The 22,157-nt window shown below is 43.0% G+C and overlaps 2 protein-coding genes across 2 annotated transcripts in view; one reads left to right on the forward strand and one right to left on the reverse strand.

Moving 5' to 3' along the window:
- Nucleotides 1–1,921: 1,921 nt before the first annotated feature.
- Nucleotides 1,922–6,219, reverse strand: gba3 (glucosidase, beta, acid 3). The gene is made up of 5 exons (XM_028988695.1): nucleotides 5,745–6,219; nucleotides 5,289–5,513; nucleotides 2,718–3,520; nucleotides 2,479–2,602; nucleotides 1,922–2,323 (listed from the first exon to the last, which is right to left on the reverse strand). The coding sequence occupies exons 1-5, from the start codon at nucleotides 5,821–5,823 to the stop codon at nucleotides 2,127–2,129; spliced, it is 1,428 nt and encodes a 475-aa protein (XP_028844528.1). The 5' UTR covers nucleotides 5,824–6,219; the 3' UTR covers nucleotides 1,922–2,126.
- Nucleotides 6,220–7,716: 1,497 nt separating this feature from the next.
- adgra3 (adhesion G protein-coupled receptor A3) overlaps nucleotides 7,717–22,157 on the forward strand; it is a 32,880-nt gene continuing 18,439 nt past the window's right edge. The window contains exons 1-2 of the mRNA XM_028994049.1: nucleotides 7,717–8,562; nucleotides 15,811–15,882. Of these exons, the coding sequence (XP_028849882.1) occupies nucleotides 8,339–8,562; nucleotides 15,811–15,882 (296 nt within the window). The 5' untranslated portion in view covers nucleotides 7,717–8,338. The remainder of the gene's footprint in view (nucleotides 8,563–15,810; nucleotides 15,883–22,157) is intronic.

The raw sequence follows: 22,157 nt of genomic DNA on the forward strand, positions 1-22,157 counted from the left end.
CCATGCTTGCTCTACACTCCTTATCTCCCTGATGCACTTCACTGTTGAACCCTGAGAGTTTTTTATAAATCTTTTTTTTTTTTGTTAAGCTGTTGTCATGGTGATAGCAAATCTCTCAACAATAAATTACCAGGGCAGGTATAATGTATCAACCACAGGTTACAATCCTATTCTAGATGCCCCAGAGCGACATGAGCAGCTCATGATTTCTGTTCACTGCCCTTTATATTTTATTGAAGAACAGATGTTGGACAATGTCTTAACAGAAGCACATCTCTCCATTGCCTAGTCCCAGTCAGATCCAAAACAACATTACTGATCTAAACCAGCTATAGCCTAGTGGGACATTTTCTTGTTGAAATACACTGTGCTGCACTGCTTCTTACCACATGGTGGCGGTATCTGCCAATAAAAACTTTTTTGCTGGATACCTAGACCGCCATGCCTAATTCTGGTAAGTTTCATGTTACTAAATATTACTCCACAAAACATGATATTCGATGTTGCTGTATTACAAAATATTACACTGTCTTGTGATACTATGAGCACTCATTCGCTTTCAGCAACCACTTCATCCACACCAGATCCCATCACGTTATACTGGATGCAGGGCAGGGAACTGCCTTAGGCAGACGCCAGCCCACCACAGGGCGCACACCCTCACACCTACAGCCAATTTAGAGTCGCCAAGATGACATACCCAGAGGGCATGCCTTTAGATAGTGGGAGGAACAACCTGGAGGAAACCCAGGCCAGCGAAGTGAGAGCATGCAAACTCCTCAAAGCCAGGACCAGATTTCAAACCCCCAACCTTGGAGATATGAAGCTACAGCACTGTGTGGTGGCCAATCCTCAGGCATGGTCTATAACTTCATAACAAGAATAAAGTATATTAGTAGAAACAGCACATCATCTTAAGCAGGTTCCACTGAGCACTGAGGAGAATTCTACTCTGCTTGTGTTTACTCTCTTTGAAAACATAAAAGAAAGGGCCTAACATGAAACAGAATAAAATATGTACTTAAGAACAAGGTGAGCTGATCATCCATTTGCACAGCTGTCTACAACGTCACTGTGAGAAGTCAGACTTTATACATGCGCCAAATGACAATTATTTATTCTGCCAGTCTCAAGAGATGTGACCTTGTCTGTCCACTTATAATACATCCAGAATGCGAGAAAGACAATGACCTTGTGGGCTTTTAGTCCATTAAGAAACTGAACCACTGCCATGGACCAATCCATATCTTTCTCTAAGTGATCCCTTAACATCCGCATATCTGAACATCTACAAACTTTTGAAACACTGTATAAAAGAAAAGTTTAACATCAAACTTTATAAACCTTGCTGGCCCTTTACCCAAGTTCATTTTCATCTAAGTGGTGTGCTCCAATGCACAAAAAATGCCTTAAGCTTTTTTTCAGACATACACTCAGATCAGTTGGACCACTGGCTTGTTCCCTAGTACAAAGTATGACTGACCCCATGAATGAGTAGAGAAAACACTAGTTCCTGTCATGCAATACCTGCAGAGAATCCAAACATCTCAGGCTGAAGATGAAGGGTCATTAACTTGAAAGTAAATGTCTAAACAAACTGTGTCAGAATCTGCAGAATCTGTACAACAGACTTTCTAGGAATCACACAACCAATATTTCCATACTGTATTCCTTCATGAGTAAAAGACATGTATAGACATGCAGATATGGGGACTTGAGGTCAATAGACAGCAAGACAGCAAATTCCACACACAACACCCCATAATGACAACATGAAAAAAAGTTTACTTAACATTTTGGCAATTTTATTGAGAAAAAAAAAAAGAAAAAAAAAGAAAAATGAAAAGCATACGCACATGAAAGCATAAGTATTCACAGCCTTTGCTCAAATGAGCTTTTTGTACAGACTGAATGAGATCCGGCTTTTGGCAAACTCATTTATTTTTGAGCTGCATAAATTACATAGTTTGGCTGCATAGGAAGCAAAGAAATTATTCATCAATTCATACATCATTCAAGTTATTTGCGCTAAAATTGACTAGCTTTGTGGGGTTTTATTTTTGAAAAAAAAAAAAAAAGATTCCTTAGGCCAACAGAATTTAATTTGTATGTCACTGTGATTCTGATCAAGAATGCTGGCAGTTTTTGGAGATGATTGCAGCATATTCTTTTCCTGAATGATACATGGTACGAGGGAATTCCTCATTAGAGAAGTCAACATGGAACAGGCCAAATCGCACACTGAACCCATCCGACCATTCAAAATTGTCCAATAGCGACCAGGCAAAATATCCACGGATGTCCACACCATCTTCACATATTGCTGAAAGTGAAGAGGTAATTAAAACCAGTATTTCATCATTTAAAAAAAAGACTAATTGAATGTCATATTAATTCAATTATAATTATTTGAATCAAACTATATTCTCTTCTCATTTTTTTTTTTTTTTTTTTTGCATGTAACAGCAGCAGTCATACCTTTGGACACCTGGCACAGTGTGTCCCAATAAAACCTGCCACGCTGTATGTCCTCCATTTCAACAGGTCCAATCTGAGAGAAGCCATTTTCAGTAATATAAATCGCAGGGTTGTTATACTCAACCTGTGGAAAGAATCAGTACAACATGATGCAGTGATTCAGTTTTTCACACAGAAAAAATAATTATTTGACATTTATTTAACAATGCTAGTATCCGCTGGATGCACGTTAGGATTACCTTGATGTGTTTCAGTAATTTCCGGAGTCCCTCTGGGACCACAGCGAGCCACTTCACGCCACACACAGGCCAGGATGGATCTATGATGCGCTCTAGTTCCAGGTCAGTTTTCATATTCAGCTCTCTGTGGCTGGTTCCTGCAGCCCTTACTTTCCGTGATGTGTAGTAGTTCAAAGCAAAGAAATCTGCAGAACCCAGAACTGGGGGTTCGTCTTCAGAGAATCTGGGCAGTCTAGGAGCCCCATCGTAGCCCACTGCTTTACTTATTTCTTCGATCCGGGCCCTCATGGCAACTGGGTAGTCACCAGTTGAGAAGACCGGACAGGCAAACCACCCAAGCTCGAAGGTACGGTGCCTCTTAGCAGCTGAAACATCATCTGGATTGCTTGGATTTAAGGGTTCGGCCCAATCGCTGTTGAGTGCGAGCGAAAGGAGTCCTCCCTGCTGCTTTCGGAAAATGGTGTTGTAGCTGTGCCAGGCCTTGGCATGGGCACGCAGCATGTTATGACCAACAACATAGGCTGTGGTGCCCAGCTCCTGCAAACCGGGGGCAAAGATGCCCTCCTCATATCCCATTGTGCAACAAATTTGAGGTTCATTTATTGTGAGCCACAGCTTCACTCTGTCCCCAAATGTCTGGAAGCAGAAGCGAGCATAGGAGTCAAAAATGTCAGCAATGTCAGCTGATTTCCAGCCACCTCTGTCCTGGAGAGACTGTGGAAAGTCGAAGTGGTACAGAGTAATCATAGGGGTCACGTGATTAGCCAGCAAGTCGTCAATCACCCTGTTGTAGTAGGCCACACCTACATTCCAAAATAAGAGCATAAACAAAGTGTAAAATATTTGACAAACATTAAAGAGCATGATTTATGATACAGACGCACTTTCTTGCACACATTCAGTAACCATTTAATCTATACTGGGTTTGCGTGGTGCCAGGCAGGGACTTACCCAGGGCAGGGAACACACACAACTCACCTGAACACATATTGGTGACTTTGAGGTCACCAATTCACCTAGTGTGTTCACCTATTGGCAAGGGACCTGAAGGAAACCCATACCATCATGAGGAGAGGAAGCCAACTTTGGACACACAAAATCAAGGCCAAGAATAGAAGCCCCACCCTTTGAGCAGCAACATTTCACATGCCATAGAAGCTGTTTTTAGAAGACTTTGCTTCAGCACTTGACATTATGGTTTTATATTTACAGCATTTGGCAGACACCCTTATCAAGAGCAACTTACAATCAGTAGTTACATGGACAGTCCCCCTGGGGGTTAGGTGTCTTGCTCAGGAACACAATGGTAGTGAGAGGAGTTTAAACTTGTGACTTTGTGGTCACAATTTCATCTGCACAGAGTTTACCAAAATTTGATTTGTGAACCTACATTTTTTTACATTCCAATTACACTCCCAATAGATTAAGCTAAACTCTGTATAATCCTTTATGCTATATAGACTAGAGTTGTAAATCCAGACCCAAGCCGGCTCAATTTCTTACTCAATTTCTATCACTTTAGTCCAGCTCATGCAGTAAATAAGCAGTCAGCAAGTACTGCAGATTGACTTTTCACCAAACAGAGGGTCTGTTTGGACTTCCTTTTAGTGTTTCCTTTTATCTTACAGTTAACTAGTAACATTTGGTATGTGTAACATCCTGTATGTGCGGTTACTAACATTTACTAACTGAGGTGCTGTAAGCCAAATAAATAGAGAGTGTGACGGAAACCCCAACAGTGATGTGTGATTCTCTTTCTTCCCATCGAAACACCCTTCTTCATGAGCTTCATCAGAGTTTCCTCCACTATCTATTATATATATATATATATATCCACTAATCTATTATAGATTCTCTATAGCCTGCAAAGTAAAACAAGGAGAATAAGAACAAAAACCTAAAACTGTTGGGGGTTTTTTTGCAAATAAAAGTTTGCAATCAATCATTTTATTCTGTGAAGTGATTGTCACATGTGATACACAGCAGCATAGCACACGGTGCACACAGTGAAATTTGTCCTCTGCATTTAACCCATCACCCTGAGTGAACAGTGGGCAGCCATGACAGGCGCCCGGGGAGAAGTGTGTGGGGACGGTGCTTTGCTCAGTGGCACCTCAGTGGCACCTTGGCGGATCAGGATTTGAACCGGCAACCTTCTGATTACAGGGCCGCTTCCTTAACCGCTAGGCCACCACTGCCCCAAAGAAACACGGTGACAAAACGGAATGTGTCCTCTGCTTTTAACCCATCACCCAGTGGGCAGCCATGACAGGCACCCGGGGAGCAGTGTGTGGGGATGGTGCTTTGCTCAGTGGCACCTAAATGGATCGGTATTCAAACCGGCAACCTTCTGATTACGGGGCCACTTCCTTAACCGCCATTCTTTTAATGTGTATGTGGGAAGGAATTGGGATTGGGGAGTCCTGGCTTGTCTTGGACACAGGCAGGAGCACCGTTCAAGATCATAAACACGTGTTTTACCCACTAGGCTACTACTGCTGTGATCCCTTCAACTGCCTTTTTGTAGATACAAAAAGTGACACAGAGAATATAGAGGTTTTATGATTCAACCTTTTTCATTGATGTGGTCAGTGGTGCCATTAGGTAGGAGGCGAGACCAGGAGAAGGACAGGCGGTAGTGCGTCAGTCGCAGCTGCAGGATACATTTAAGGTCTTTCTCCCAGAGGTGGTAGCTGTTACAGGCCACATCTCCAGTCTGGTCCTCAAAGATCCGTCCCTTCCTGTGACAGAATGTGTCCCATATGCCAGGACCCTTGCCATCTTCATTCCATGCCCCTGTATAGAATGGTGTACGGTGTTGAGCATACAGTACAGTAAGAGTTAAGAGTCTGTTGTTCAAGCAGGTAGCGTTTAATTAATTTTGTCCCTACTTTGTTAGTGAAATTGAACTCTTGCACTTTTGTGAGTAAAAAATGTTAAACGCTTTAAAATTGATGCATGACCAGAGTTTTAGGCATTGTCTCAACTCATCATTCACATTTAATGCTAATAGACTTGATACTTTACCCTCTATTTGATAAGCAGCAGTTGAAGCTCCCCACACGAAATGCCGTGGAAACACTGGTTCATCGCTGCGTGAGGACATTTCCGCCACTTGAAGGCAGCGTTCAAGGTTATAGTGGCTTATATCTTTATAAAACTCCGCACAGCCCGAAAACTTGCTGCAGAAGAGCGTATCTAGCGCTACAATAAAACTAACGCACACTAGTGTTGCGTCGTTCGCGAACGATTCTCTTAAGGGAACGTACTGAGCCTGATTCACTTCCTCAAGCGATTTGTTCGTTTCTCAGTTCAGTTGAGCTGCCAGTTTTATAAATGTGTTTGTTAAAGGAACACAAACACAACACCCGGTTCAAGAAGTCTGAGTCGCAGGCTCCTCTCACCAAGCACTGAATGGTCCGGTGATTCGGTGAGCAAATCTTTTCAACAAACCATTTTAGTGAAGTGATTCTGAAGATTCATTTCATCTTAAAGAACTGCCGTGCCTATCACTACCGTGTACAAGTAAGCGCCGCCTCTTTCTGCAAACGTCATCACGCACGCATACGTTAACCAATGCAATGCCAGGTACGCATTTAATGGATGGGTTCATTTGAGCTCATAGTTAAAGCTGAACGTTATTACATTGTGAAAATGCAAATTTATTTTAAAGGAAGACAGCAATTTGAAATGTTAGTGACAGAAGAGGTGCAGTATATGCTCAACGGTCAAATTCGTTTTTAAGATTTTATTGTAAAATCTGTTAATTATAAACTCCTTCGCACAAAGGCACGAAGAGGATGCCTCTGAAGGTGTGTTCCCTAGGGAGAGAAGAGTGAAACATAAGATTACTGTTATTGTTAGAATAACAATACACTGAATACTATTGAAGTATTTCTAATCGGATTCTGATACAGATTCGTAAAGTAATAGCCTTGAAACAAACGTATTTGTTCTCATTTCTATTTCACTCAATAGCTTACACACAATGTAATCAAAAATATCACATTTTTATCATTGATAAAAAGCCAATTTAATCAAATTTTCATTAAATAGTTAAAAACTGGGGTAAGCTACGAAATCTGAAAATAACGTGATGTGATGTCATCATTCCCATACTAATTCTGCTGCAAACAGAGCACATCCTTTTGGTTACATAAGCACTGCTCCATGCAGGCTGTGTTTGCTGGCAGTCTCCCTTCAGCCTCTTTAAAAAGCTTTCAGGGGCACTGAAAACAAATCCAGACTAATGGAGGTGAATGGAGGGTAGCCGTAGGACAGGAGGTTTCCTGTAACCATTGTCAAGCTCACAAATGCACATACATTCCTACACAAGGCCGCTTAATTGACTGATCGAAACAAAGATGACAAAGATGTATGGGCCCTCAGGCACGATACACATGAAATGCTGTTTTCTGTGAAATACATTTTTCCATATTATACTGTTTTTTCTGACGAACATGTGACCTCTCAATATGCCCATAACTTTTTTTTTTTCTCCCTGTAAGCCAGTACAAACTTGTCTTTATGATGGTGGCTAAAAATATGTATTCACCAAAAAAAAAATGTATCAACAATAGGCTGTGTTGCTTCGGAATTAATTTAATTTCAGGTTCTGGGACTTGAAAGGCGCTCACTTCTGTGGTTAAAAGCATGCTATGAACAATCAGCTTTTGTTCTTGTGCCACTGCTAGGTTTAAACTATGTGACCAGATCACTCAGTCACTGTACATAATGCAATTGTAAAATGAATCTCGTCTATCAATACCGAGAAACTTGATAAAACTAGAAAGTTGAAAGTCAACTTCTTTAACCGACTTCAGATTTTTCATTTTTGATTCGGTTTTTTTAATGATTGAATAACGTACAATGATAGTTCCATAATATTGGTATGTTCTTTTTTTAAACCGGGTTCGGAATGGCACGGAGATCCAGCGTGAAATACTCCTCGAATGAAGTTTTCCTAAACTCCTGCCCGCGAGACGTGCGCCGCGTGACGTCAGCGGCGGAAGCGCAACATGGAGGCCTGGTAGGGGGCCGGAGCAGGACCGCGAGCAGGCGGGGGCACAGGGGACCCTCGACCGAACAACGCGAGACGAGCGTCGCTGTTGGGAAAAGTGCGACGGAAAGTCCGGACGAGGACGTTGTTCACAGTCGGCGTGCAGGATGTAGGATCCCCCGGCGCTCCGGAATTGGACGGGCTGCGCTGTTGTTCTTTTGCTCCAGCTTTTCCCCCACTGTGCGCTCCGCGCGGGGAAAGTTGGAAGTCGGGGAGCCGGAGGCGGTGATCAGATTTCCCTCAAGTGTGCGGGACGTGTTGGGATGAGTGCAGCTGTCCTCCACCCCCAGCTGCCTCGCTGAACGTCGCCGGTTCTTGGCGGGTTATTATGATGGCAGCAGCCGGGAACAGTCGCCTCTGAACGGACACTTTTGTTCTGGGCGCGCGGCGGCGGTGTACATGGAGCCTTTCGGATAACAAAGAAGCGGAGCCGGACCGAGGCAGAATGGGAGCTGAAGACGACACCCGCGGCCGCGAGTTGGATTCTTAGGTGGAGAAAATAGACTAAAACGGACCAGATCCCGCGTTTCTCTCTGCCCCCCTCCCCGCCCGTGTCTCGGAAATGAAGCTGGGCGCCAGTTGTCTGCTCCGGTTCCTCGCCTTTTTGCTTCTGGGGGGCGAGGGCGGCGCCGTGTCCAAGTCGGATTGTAAAAGTTACGAGGAGAGGCCCAAGAACCCGGGCAAGGTGTCCCCGTCCGCGGCCCCGGGGGAGAAGGTGGTGTGCAGTAACCTGGAGCTGGAGCGGGTTCTGCCCCCGGACCAGTTCTCCAACAGGACGGCGTCGCTGTAAGTATGCAGCGTTTATGGTTCATGGTGAAGGACACCCTCCACGTCCCTCCACGTCCCTCCACCCCTGGGCTTGCATACATTTACGGCATTTAGAAGACCCCCCTTAATCAGAGCGACTTACAATCAATAGTTGCAGGGACAGTCCCCCCTGGAGCAACTTAGGGACACAATGGTAGTAAGCGGGATTTGAACCTCATCTGCCAAAAAAAAAGGGTTGATGGGTATCTGGGTGAGAGCGCTTCGTGGTTGCATCCTGTCTGAAGTGGCCCGGGTCTGGTCGGACCAGAATAGCTCTCAGCCACAGCACGAAGGTCAAAGTTCACCGTGCCCACTTGTCTGGTCTGTGCCGGTACATGTGCCATGTACCTGGACTGAAATTGGGTAAGCACGGTGTTTCCTCCCAGAAAAAGACGTCCGTCGCTCTGTGTAGAAATGGGACGAGGTTATTACTTTGCTCTCAGACTAGGTCTTAATCAGTTTTTTTTTCAGACTTCTACTTTACTTATCCTGTATGTGGGAATGGGATCTGCTGGTTGGCACCCATACTGTTTCCAGAGTGGCCCACATTGATTTGGTGTATTTTACAGGGCCATTGGCTATGATGCCAACGTAATACCGGTTCATAGGAAAAAGGAAAAGTTCCTTTTTTTTTTTTTTTCATCATAAGTCACTGCAAGAAACAATGCAAAAGGAATGTAGTGTAAGTGCATAATCCTCAAACCATCCACACCACTGGATATCAGTATGTTTCTAATATATCAGTGCAATAAGTTTTTTACTTTTTTTTGCTATATTGATGTCATGACCCAGCGGGAACAGTTAAGGGTTGGAAGGGGAACAAATGGTGCCCGATAACAGGCTGTCACATGTCCAGTTGTGCACACGTAGTTGTTAATGAGGATTATATTAGCCCAGACCCTGATGAAATGTATGTTTATAGTCAAGGTGACAGATGAGACGTGTTCCTCCGGTCTGGCGTAATGAGTTCTGTGCTCGGGTTGCTGCCTCTTTATTAAACTCTAAATTAAAAGCAGCCCGTGTCTCTCAGCGATGGACGCCAGGTCCATGTTTAAAAGCCTCACTGGGCCGCCGTCATTCTTTTTTCCTTGGGCAAAATATTATCTTATGAAAATATGAAATGGTGAGAAGCCTTTCTGCATTGATGGTGGGTGGAGTTAGAAAGGGAGCGCTGAAAATGGCCATGAATCAAATGGAGATTAAAAACCCCAGAAATTACGCTTGACACGGACAAGTCGCCGTTTTCGGCTATAAATCTCAAGGTAGATTCATTTTCAACATAGCCAACAAGTCTTCCCTCAAAATAAGAGCCGTAAGCAGTGGCTCGTTTTTGTTTTTCCTTCTTGGAGGATGTCGTGTGGATCATCGCTGACCTTAGTGGGTCAGTTGAACATCGCTGTTTACTGAATATCTACGGTCTCCATGGAAGCAGCCGCATAGTAATGCTGGTGGAAGGAGAAGGCCATGGCCAGTTTTTGAGGAAAGTCTCACGCAGTCCCTGTGTCTGTCACAGCCTAGTGAATTTACGATCAGCGCCCCACCCAACGGAGTGATGGTTTTAGGGCCTTTCTTTTTTTTCCGTGGACTCCTGGTGGGTGGAGTGTGAAGGACAGGGGCCAGTGCAGGAGAGTGGTCATCTCCGTCTGCTGTCCTGCTGCTTTTGCTGACCCTCCCCGACCTCGGAAATCAATCACTTCCCTTTTCCTGAGCGAAGCTCTACACACCCCATCCTCCACGGCTACGACTCCCTGTGAGCACGTCAGCACACGGATGTAACCTGAGAGAACTCTTACTTTTTGTCCGCTTATCAGCACTACGGGGTAATAATTTCTAACGTTGTTTTAAACAGCAGGTTTTATTGCCAGAGACTTGGACGCATACTGTTCCCAGCCTTTACCAGCAATGCATCGGGTGCGAATGAGTGAGTTACAGCGTGCCCTCCCCTCGCTGCCCGAGGACAGGGTTTCTGGTGGAAAATGATTGGGAACTGTACATTGTCAGGAAACACACTTGGAAAAGTTTACACCTGGTTGGTGAACATTTTCTGTGTGCTTTTATGAATCTTTTTTTTAATTTTTTTTTTATAATAATTTATGTATTATTACATAATCTGATGTGGATGAATATTTGATTCTGACTGGTTAGCATTAAATCCTTATAATGCACAGGTAGGGCCAGGAGTCTTTCATCATTTTGGGAATGAATGTGGCAGCCATAAAGTAGGAAATTTATTCGTGTTACCATAGTAACCTGTTGAAAGAGCAGCGGGTCCGGGTCTTCAATAGGCAATGACTGCATGTATTGTTACATACAGAAATCGTATGCTGTTGATATGAATGTGTTCAAGTGTGATGTTGGCACACACATGCCCAGCCAAGGAGGTCATATTACTGCGGGGAACTTCTTTCCCAGGAGCACCTGGGTGGCTCCCTTCCTCTGGGCACACCTGGTTCTCGCCGCCGGGCAGCGTGGGATATACATGTCCGGAAAAGACTCTGCTTCCGCCCGCTGTTTATCCCCCCCCCCGCCTCAGTGGTGAAGACTCTGCGGGGTGCGCTAAAGCGTCCTGGCAGCCTGCAGCTGTCACGTTGGTTGCAGTGTTTCCCAGCTGCTCGGCCTGTCATTTCTCAGCTCTCGGCCTGTGAACGCGGGGGTGAAATGCGGCGAAAGGACGTGCCAGCATGTTGAACGTCTGCCTCAGTTCCGCCTCGCTCGGTCTCGGTGCCTGTTGCTTCTGCCTCGGGTGGGCTGTTCCATTTGTTTAGCTGCTGCTGCATGAAAAGGTGAGCCTGGCAGACCGGCTGGCTTTGAAGTGATTTGTGTAACTCGTACCCAGGGACACGCCGTCCTGAATTGTTGTTGGATAAAGGCTTTTCAGAGCGCACTTTGGGTTAAGCAGCGATCCTGGGTAAACATGTTTGACTTTTGTTTGTCTGGTGTTTGCAGACTTCGAGAGGAACGAGTATTTCCCAGCGCTATACCCCTTATATATACAGACGGTGTACGCATCCCTCTTACAGGGCGATTCTCTGGAAAACGAAACCAAAATGCTAAACCGTTGTGTAGTATTTGCACTTTTACTTGTCCTAGTATTTAAGATGGTTACTCGGATGATGTGGAACATCATTTCATTTCAATGTATTTAAAAACCTGAAGGTTTTACCGACATTTTAAAACACTCTCACAATGTACATTCAAAGATCAGTTTATATATGTTATATTGAATAGTGCATCAGGCTTAATTAAAATATTAATACAATGCACCACGGGGCAGTGGTGGCCTAGCGGTTAAGGAAATCAGAAGGTTGCCGGTTCGAATCCCGATCCGCCAAGGTGCCACTGTACAAAGCACCGTCCCCACACACTGCTCCCCGGGTGCCTGTCATGGCTGCCGACTGCTCACTAAGGGTGATGGGTTAATGTAAACCGTGTGCTGTGATGTGTATCACTTCACTTTTTTCACTTCACCTTTTAACACTTAATACTGGCCATCGTATGTTAACCTTAACAGTTCTCATTTAGCTTTTAGACCAGTGACATTGTTGCATCACGTCCCGCACATCACACTATCTTGGTTATTTTACTTGCATGTATTGGTATCGCATAAACATTTTATTGAAATGTTGCACAGTTTGATACACTGAAATATTTTGGGGTAAAAATAGTTATTCATTACAAAATATATCATAATATTAAGGTCTCATTTCATAGGTGGCCCATGAACACACACCATCGGCAAATTAACAGTTCTTTACAGCGTATTGTCACAGTATGAAGTTAAAAAGTTAACTTTCGAAGGTTCACTGTTGTTGATGTGATGGAATTTGTTAACTCCCACATGTTACCCCTACCGACAGTTAGTTTTCAGACCCATACATTGGATTTTGCTCTCCTCGCTCACTGCTGTTTTCTGTCATGCCACTCCAGTTGCTGCCTCTGCAAATGTGCTCAAAATTCTATATTCATTTTCTGTACCAAATAAGATTCTTTAATCTAGTGCAATCTTCAGTTAATTATTTTTGTATGAAAAAGTTTCATAGTTCCTGTTTTATTCTCCGCTGGACATTGCTACATAGACGGGAGAGTGCCTCGCTGACAGTGACATGTCTCTGTGTGACTTGTCTGTACTGTGTTATGTATTGATCAGTTTCAGTTTTGCCAGATACTGGCTTGTGACTTTTTGAGTATTCACTGAGTGGGGTGCAGGGAACAGGATGATGTCAGCCATGTCTTTGAGTGAATTTGGCAGAAAATCTTGTATTCTGGAGTGCTGCACAGCCGATGACCCCTGTACAGCGGGACTTACTGAACGACTACACAGCTGGGCTTGTCACCCAGAGCCTTGTTTGTTTTGAAAGATTTTATGGCCTTACAATACCAGAAAACTACGCCTTAAGGCTAGATCCTTCTGGGGTTTGCTTGTCATTGGGCTGCAGTGGGACGGCCTTTCCGGCTCAGTCGTCTGCCTTGCCGTCTGCTTTTGCTATTGGTGTCAATTGATAGTCTGAATGGCTCCAGAAAGAGTCTCAGCAGTCCTTCTGTTTGCTTCCAGCTTCTGTGAATACCCATGTGATCTCAAGATAAGGGATGGCACCCCTCCTCCAGCAAAAAGATACTCATTTGCATTCTTTATAATCACTCTGCCGTGATAGGCTTTTAAAAGATCCCATAGCTCCATTGGCAATTTTGACTGTTTTTGTGACCATGGATTATGTTTGCTACTTTATTAACATGTGACATGTGACTCCCTCTGCCTTGTAATGTGGCCTGAGGTTACCCTCTGAAGGGGGTCACACTGTAGTCATGGGAGAGCCTGAGTCAGAGGGCTCGATGAGAATGGAGTGAAGAAAGCTCATGACTGTCAGGACTTGCCTTGAAATGATGTTTCACAAGGCTGTGTGTGGTGTGTGTAGATTATCTAGTCAAGATCCCTGGTATCTGTTACAGTCTTTGTTATGGATTTTCTGCATAGATTGCCCTATGTATTTATGGAGGTGTCCTCAGGCCAGTATGCAAATTTGCAAGCAATTTCCTTTGTGACTTAATAAAGATTTCTGATTATGATTTTATTAATACAATTAATCTTGTATAGGCATTGAGGAACCCAAATCTCATTTAAGGATATTAAGTGGTTGTGGCAGATTTTCTGTGTGGATTTGGAACAGTTGTGGGTGAGCAGCACTTGCGCTGCTTTAATGCATGTGAAGTATTGACAATGATAAAGTCGACCGTGCGAGAGCTGTCAGTGTGCCTTGAGTTGTTCAAATTAAAAAATGTTCTGGGTGACCAAAGCTGTGACACTTTTATTTTCTGAGGACGTCCCAGAAATTATAGTAGCACAAAATGAGATTTGTGCACATGACCAACTGCTCGATTTAAACATTTGTAAGTATTGTTGATTGTGCTGTGATCCATATGTGATCACTAATGGCTGTTGGTGCTGTGCGATGAGAGTTAAGGCCTTGTTCACACTGATGTCTGAACCAGTTATTTTTTCTGTCTTTCATGGCGCCATGAAAGCAAATCAAAGCATCAAAACGGACGTTCAGCACCAGAGTTCGGTTGGCTGTACATTCAGATTGTGTCATAAATGCTGCATGCAACATTTTCTTGTTTCAAATTCTCGAACGCATCTACGAACGTCGATGTGGACAAGGCACTTTTTAACTAGAATTTTTATACTGCTACCAGAAAATCACCAAGCAATATCATTCTGATATAATTAATGTTTGAACATAATTCTGCAGCACCAAGCTTGCTAGGAAATGGGGGAAAAGCAATAGCACTCTCTGGAGGTATTTCTGATATCAACCATATGAACGGGGAAAACCAAAGATGTGCAAGAAGTGCTTCAAAGCGAGTAGCAGGATAAATTTATCTATGGCCATTACTTTATGTAATTGCTCAATGCGCATATATTTTTCACTTCTGTGGCATGAGAAGCGATGAGTGCTTTTTTTTTGGTTTTGTTTGTCTTAAAAACATTTAGATTTAAATTCAGATTTCATTTAAATGTTCTCCCTGTAGTATCAAGAGCCATCCTTAGTATCAGTATCAAGTTTGAAATTTCAGTATCATGACAAGCCTATATGTTATTTATTATGTTCTGCACCATATCAATTCAGAATAGTCCACGTCTGCATCGCGATACATTGATTTTGAGATCGATTTCAACGTCCCGACATTTTGCCATTACGTGTTCAGGAATTTACAGACTATGAGTGTATTACCTGACTTTCCTGCCCCGTGAGAGAACCATGTTTCTCACTCCAGTTCACAAGGCTTTTCATTGTTGTACTGGATGCTTCTTCCTAACCTCTGGATTTTCTGGTGGTACAGTTTTAGCGAAATGCTCAACATAGAGCCCGTTAGTCGTGTGTGCTCAGATGTATATTTTGTGGTCAGCCGGCCTGCCCAGTCTGTAATAAGGGAGCACCACTGCACCTCATAATAACATCAGTGTGGCCTGGAGTTGTGGATGCTGGTTGTGTGTGACCCACTGCATTTCCGGAAACCCTCCCAGAAATACGGTGACCACAGCGCCATTTCAGCGTTCCCTGTGGCGTTAACATCACTTTTTATGACTGATTTACGAGGCCCTATCTGAGATGCCTGTGGCACACACTCGGTCCAATTTCAATAGAAAGTGTATTCTAGAGCAAAGCAAACATTCCCGATCCCAGCGGCTAATATAGTGCTGAACTTGTGCGGCTGTACATATTGTTCTGCGTTTTTTTTGGAATCCACCTCGAATGAGAGAGCAGTCTTTCTCTGACTTCTGCTGAGTGTTTAGTATTCGCCAGAGGCCAGCTGACTGACATTATGTCTGCTCCAGATGCCTTTCCAGACTTTCACCTGACACTGCTTTGTTTTCAGCTAGACTGAATAGTTCATTCCAATCAAATTCAGAATTCCCGCTGAATATAATGGACACTCGATGTGAAACTATTTGTCCAAGAGGGAAATGTTTTGCATTAGATAATACAGAGATGTAAACATCATATTTCAGAATGGAACTGAAATGGCCACAGGCATTGCTGTATATGGAGAGAAATATTATATCCCCTTGTGGTTCCGTGATGGGTAATGGGGATCTGGTTGTCTGAAATGCCCACCAGATTTTGATGAGATATTTCGTTCAGATCTTGTGATCAGATGAATGTAAGATGAAAAAAATGACTGGCTTCTTCCTGTGTTTAAAATATGGCTTTTGATTGTTGTTCACAGGATATTAAGCAACAACAAAATCCAAGAATTGCGGAATGGCTCCTTCTTCGGCTTGTCCTCACTCGAAAGACTGTAAGTACTCTCCCAATTTTTATGAATTACTTTGTCTTTGTTATACATTCTTAATATATTAGGACCAGTGAAGTATGGCAGTAGCTTTTGTGAGAAGCCAGAAGCTGCTCATACTTTCAGATTTTTCATTGTTTAGCATTGTTTTGAGTGCGTTCTTCCTCATCTCCCTGGATGACATTTGATCTCTAATCATAATTTCAAAGGTCCTCATTTCCATTGTTTTAACTGCTTCAGGCCTGAAAACCCCTCTGATCCCTTCGGGCAGCGAGATTTTGGCAGAGTTTCCTCTGTAGTGTTGGCCTATCTCCAAACGATCTGCCCAGAGAGGGCCTTCGTAGAGCCCCCTCTATAGCTGGCAATAACGCTGGTAATTGCAGTACAATGAGAGCGTGTGGTGTCTGAGGGGTAGAGACAGTGCGATGGTGGTTCATTATTTGAATATGCTACTTGCAGCATTTGTGGGTCTAATGAGGTTGTGATTTGTGTGCGCAGCATGCAGTACAATGAATAATAACAATTAAAAGGGACTTAACCCGTTAATGCTTTGGTTAAAAGGCCACAGTGTTCTTGAATAATCACTTTTTTATGCCAGTGTAGTTTCAAAAATAAAAAGTAAGATTCAGCTAACTCAAGGCAACGTTGTCTCTGTTTTAATAACAGCATCCTTGCAGGGTCTAACATGTTTAAGTAGTGATGCAGATTAAATGTTATGTGGGCAAGAACTGATGATAATCATGCACACACAGAAATGTGAGCAGGTGAAAATGTTTAAAAATCTTGAACGCTGTGAATTTTGCAGGGCTCCAGACCTTTTGGTCTATAATTGCATTGGACAGCTAGACAGTAGCAAACTTGGTTAGAGTGCATCCGAGAAGTATTCACAGCACGTCACTTTTTCCCCCCCTCCACAATTCTATACACAACACCCAATAATGACAATATGAAAAAAATTTACTTGATGTTTTGGCAAATTTATTAAAAATAAAAACGACTGAGAAATCGCATCACACAGAAATCACAGAAATAAGTTTTCACAGCCGTTACTCAATAGTTTGTCGATGCACCTTTTCCAGCAATTATAGCCTCAAGTCTTTTTGAATATGAGACCACATGCTTGGCACACCTATACTTGGCCAGTTTTGCCTATTTCTCTATGCAGAACCTCTCAAGCTCAATCAGGTTGGATGGGAGGCGTCTCTCCAGAGACGTTAAATCGGATTCAAGTCTGGGCTCTGGCTGGGCCATTCAAGAACATTGTCCTGAAGCAACTCCTTTCAAATATCTTGGCTGTGTACTTAGGGTCGTGGTCCTGCTAATAGATGAACAGTTACCCTAGTGTTGGTATTGACCTGATAATGAGCAGTGCCTGGTTTCCTCCAAACGTGACGTTTGGCATCCAAAACTTTCAATCTTTGACTCTTCAGACCAGAGAATTTGGTGTATCAGAGTTCTTCAGGTGCCTTTCGGCAAACCTTAGACACTACTATACAGGCCTAATTGTTGAATTGCTGCAGAGATGGTTGTCCCTCTAGAAGGTTCTCCTCTATCCACAGAGGACCTCTGTAGCTCTGACAGAGTGACCATTGTTCTTGTTCACCTCACTGACTAAGTCCCTTTTTCCCTGATCGCTCAGTTTAGGTGGCCGTCCATCTCTAGGAAGCATCCTGATGGTTTTGTACTTCCGCTGTTCATCTATCAGATATCTGGAAATCAATGGAATTTTGGTCAGTTTGAACTGAAGTATCAATGCTTGGCACCCAGTGCTATCTTACCCTATTTCAATTAAATCTGGCAGAAAATGGTGAGGTCGTGATGAGGTGTGCAGGTGTGGCCAACTGAACCATTAAAATAATAAGGCTGTGAGGATATATTCTATCCTCTGAGGCATGGAACAGGCATAATGATTTGTGCAGGTATGTGCAGCAAAAACAGAGCAGCTTAGCACTGGCATAGGTTTCTGTAGCGCTTGCCGGACACTGGGCTTAGATGTGCCATTCGGTTTGACTGGAAGCATCCAACAGTGTCAAGACTAAACAAAGTTGACCGATAAGTGATCTTCTGGACTGCATTTTGTCAATTGAGTTGGATTCAGCCTTTTCTAAAAATCTTTTAGATGTATAAGGCTCAAAAATACTGAGAAAGTCATGCAAATACTGAAAATTCCAACATCACAACTGGGGCTGATGAATCTTGCTATCACACAAAGTAGTGTTTTAGTTGGCGCTGCGTGATGGGAAATATTTTACTGGATGGTTGCGGGGTGGTCTGGCTCAGACCACAGATAATTGCATCTCATCCACAAAACTCTGTTTCACATGAAGCAAATCGAGTCTCTCTCACCCATGTGTATCCCTCACTACAGCTTTTATCCCTCACAGTTTTCCCTCCTGACTTTTTGTCTTGTTTGTTGCCACAGTTACCGTAGTGAGAATCGTACCTGATTGATTGTGGGACTGATGATTGCGCTGGGTTCTGTATTTGTACTCATCGCAATAATAGACTGAATTGGACTTAAAAGGACTCTAATCCCTTCATCCCTAGGCTGGAAATGAATTTAAGCATACTTAGCTGCGTAATGAGAGAAATGGTTTTTGTTACATATACTGTTCTGTCAGTAGTAACCAGTACCACAGTGTTTCATTGCACAATATATTTCACATGACATCATTTCATACCATGTCAGATCACAGTCAGAAGTAAGTAAAAATGACTACATGTTCTCCCAAACTGCTTCAACTTAAATGTTTTCATCCTTGGCCATCTAGTACTGGTCCTGGACTACGCGCTAAATATATAACACACACAGTGGGTACAGAAAGTATTCAGACGCTCTTAAATTGCAGCCAAGTCTCAGTTTTTCTTTGTTAATCTGCAAAAATGTCAACAAATCTGTGTTTTTCTGTGTATGGGGTGCTGTCTCAACATTTAATGAGGGGGAAAAACAAAGGACAAAGAGTGAAAAATAAAAAAAGGGGTCTAAATACTTTCGGTACCATGTATATGTATATGTGTATTTGTATTTGACATGTATTTGACCATGACCAGTCGCACTTATTAAATGCCTATCATGAATTGAGTCTTTCTCACTAATGCAATTTGTATATATTTTTAGATATCAATAATTATGGCTTTGTGGGGGGCTATTGTGTGTCACTTAGCACTGGCTATTCACGCACCCTGCTTCCTCACCGGATAACGTGTCACCTTGGCATACTCACCACGTCATTGTTTCATGTTCTAGGACACGTTTAGAAACGGCACTACCTACATTCCTGCAGGACAACGGCTTGAGTTTAAAAGACAGTGCAGTGTTCCTTTGTGTTGTGATAAATGATGATGGAAGAGGATGAGTAGAGCTGACAGAGATGAAGAGGATGTCGTTGTTGTGCGGTTCTTCCATTTAAAAAACAAAAAAAAGGCCATTTCAGCTTGGAATGGATCCACCTGGCCTCTGTCTTTAAATCTCTGTCCCTTCTCTTTCCTCTGACTGGTGTGGGTTTGTTTGGACGGGCCACTGCGTTGTTGTAATGTCTTTCTCAGGAGGCTTGAAGGAAGTGCTTTGGGCTTCTCCCATCAGAACAGCTGCTGATTTATTGGGTCAGAATGGTTTTGTGGGGATAAAGTAACCAGACCATTAATTGTCTTGTGTATAACCAAGCTCTAGAATAACGGATGACCGCATCGGGATGGAATTTCAAAGGCAGATTTTTCCATGCGATTATCCCAGGTCTTGTTAAAAAGGAGGAAGAAGTGGGGTAGTTAAGGGTAGGTTTGGCAGCAGTTGGATGGCACGGAGTCTGTAATTTCAGCCAACGGTGAAAAGATTTAAGTGGAACCAGTAATGGACTTTGTCCTGATTATAATAAAAGCTAAGTTTGGCTGTCATATAGTTGAATACTTGCTTCCTTTTTCAACCTCAAGAGTTACCTCTGCAAAATAAATAAAGGGGTTAGCATGTGGAGTCAATAACAATCTTTCTAGAAGAGTTGTATTGTGTGGTCTGTGCCATAAACGTGATTTTGACGCTAACAGTAAATGATTTCTTACACCACTTAAAATTAACTTGTAACAGACGTCTCAGAATGCTCAAAAATGGTAATAAAAACACACAAAACCACACTAAAACTTTTGTGATTCGATTTGCAATTTGTTTGTGGTTAATTGCTATTGAAAAGGTTTTAACAGTTCATCATAATATAACAATGATTAGAGAATTGTGTATAAAATTTCACTTCAAACAAAGGGCCATATGGACATTTCTTTCATTTCAGAATAGTATCTGACAAAATTATGCACGGTTTTCTCTGACTGTGTTATTAAATGGTGCTTGGCTCTTGTTCCATCAATGGACAGCAGTTCGGTCAAATACTCGTTCTAATGATGGCTAGACGTGACACATTTAATAACAGCATCCTTGCAGGGTCTAACATGTTTAAGTAGTGATGCAGATTAAATGTTGACTGCAACAAGTATTTGTGTCCCGAGTGTGGCCTACGGTATTGGGGGAAAAGCTAGTTCTTGTGCACCAGGACAGGAAATGTCTGATGAATTTGCATAGAAACCCCAGTCTGCAAGTGTAAACTGCTGTGATCCTCTCACACCCTTTACTTCAGCTTGGCTCAGCTTTGGGCAGCAGGTTTGGCTGTAGCTGTGTGAGTGTTACGAGAGAGCACCACATTTTTCTTGCTTTTTAATGGACCCCTGCCCCCACTTTTTCCCCTCTGTCAGGCTTTGTCATTGAAATGAACCTAGCTGAGGCCAGAGGTGTTGACAGGATGATTTTTCTCCGTCATCTCCCTCAAAAACACTGAGCGTCTGCATGAATAAGTGTGTTGTGTTTCCTTCGCTTTACATGGTGGGGAATGGAGGGGGACTTTTAAAAAAAAATAAAATAATAAAAAATAAATAAATTCCCTTCCACTTCGACATTCCATGTTAAAGCTGCAGTGCAATGTGGGATTGCAGCTGTTGTGTCTTGTGATTGACAGGCATGGGGAAATCAGTAAATAGCTACCAAATCCCCTCATCCTCTGTGAAATAGCATGTCCTGGAGACCCCTCAGTGTTTGTTCAGGTCGACGTCCAATGAGAGCAGAGCTCACTACGAGTCACAACGAGTCTTGCTCTCATAACAGACATTTGAAACCCAGGCCCGAGAGCTAGTTCTCTACAATCTATCCAAGTCATAATGAGTGAATGTGTGAAAAATGCCTCAGCTGCATTGGTGAATCGTGGGAAATGGCCTACAAGCCTTTGGAATATTGTGTTTTAGGCTTGAGGCTTGCTGTTAAATGGGCATGATACCATGAGTATCGTGATGCTGTGAGAAGTGTGAGTAATATTCAGCTGGCGTTTGTTGAGTCTGGTTCTCCTGTTACAGCTGCCTTCTGTGGAATGAGGGATTATGGGACTCAGGAAAGGTCCTGCTTTACTGGATCTGTGGGATTTCTTAACAGAGCCTCACTGATGTCTTCCCTTCAACTAAACATGCCCTGTGCAGCATCAAGCTTACTTCAGTCCTGCATTAATGCCACAGTTTACGACTGAGTTGGAGGAGCTTCCTTGGAGGAGCTCAGAATTCAATTCATTTTAGAAATGTATTAAAGTTTAGTGTGGGTTGGGTGTCAAATTACAGATTGTTTTTCATGGAATGATTGAATAGACTACATGCAACTGGGGTTTTCAGAGCAGTTCTTTTTTTCCATCCTGTTCTTGGAGAAGATCCTGCTACAGGGGTTTTCATTTCAGTGATGTATTGGTTCAAATAAAATAAAAAAACATTATGGCAGCATGTCTACCTCTAAAATGCAGGACACACCACACATCATCTAATCTTTCTGTATACTGGACTACATAGCTAAGATGACATATACTTTGACTTTGATTTAGCTTCAGTAAAAGAAAAATCTGTCCTATGTAGTATATTAATGCATTATAAAACAATATAAGCCTTCACATTTTGAGCAGACCTGTGGCGGTGGCAGCAGGTAGTGTGCTATGATTGGTAAAACTCATGGGGTGGCCTATAGCGGGTAAAGACATAGTTTCAAATCCCAAACCACCAAGGGTCCACTGAGGTTCCCTTGAGCAAGGTGCTGTCCCAAAACACTGCTCCCCAGGCAGCTTTCATGGCTGCTCGCTGCTCACCGAGGGCGATGGGCTAATTGCTGAGGACACATTTCTTTGTGTGCACCATGTGCTGTGTATCACAATGCCAAAAGCAATTGTGATTAACTGTCTTTTGGTCAAATTCATAGAAAGAAAATGAAGGCAGTA

The sequence above is a fragment of the Denticeps clupeoides genome, chromosome 1 (genome assembly GCF_900700375.1).
Source record: "Denticeps clupeoides chromosome 1, fDenClu1.1, whole genome shotgun sequence".
Classification (NCBI taxonomy): domain Eukaryota; kingdom Metazoa; phylum Chordata; class Actinopteri; order Clupeiformes; family Denticipitidae; genus Denticeps; species Denticeps clupeoides.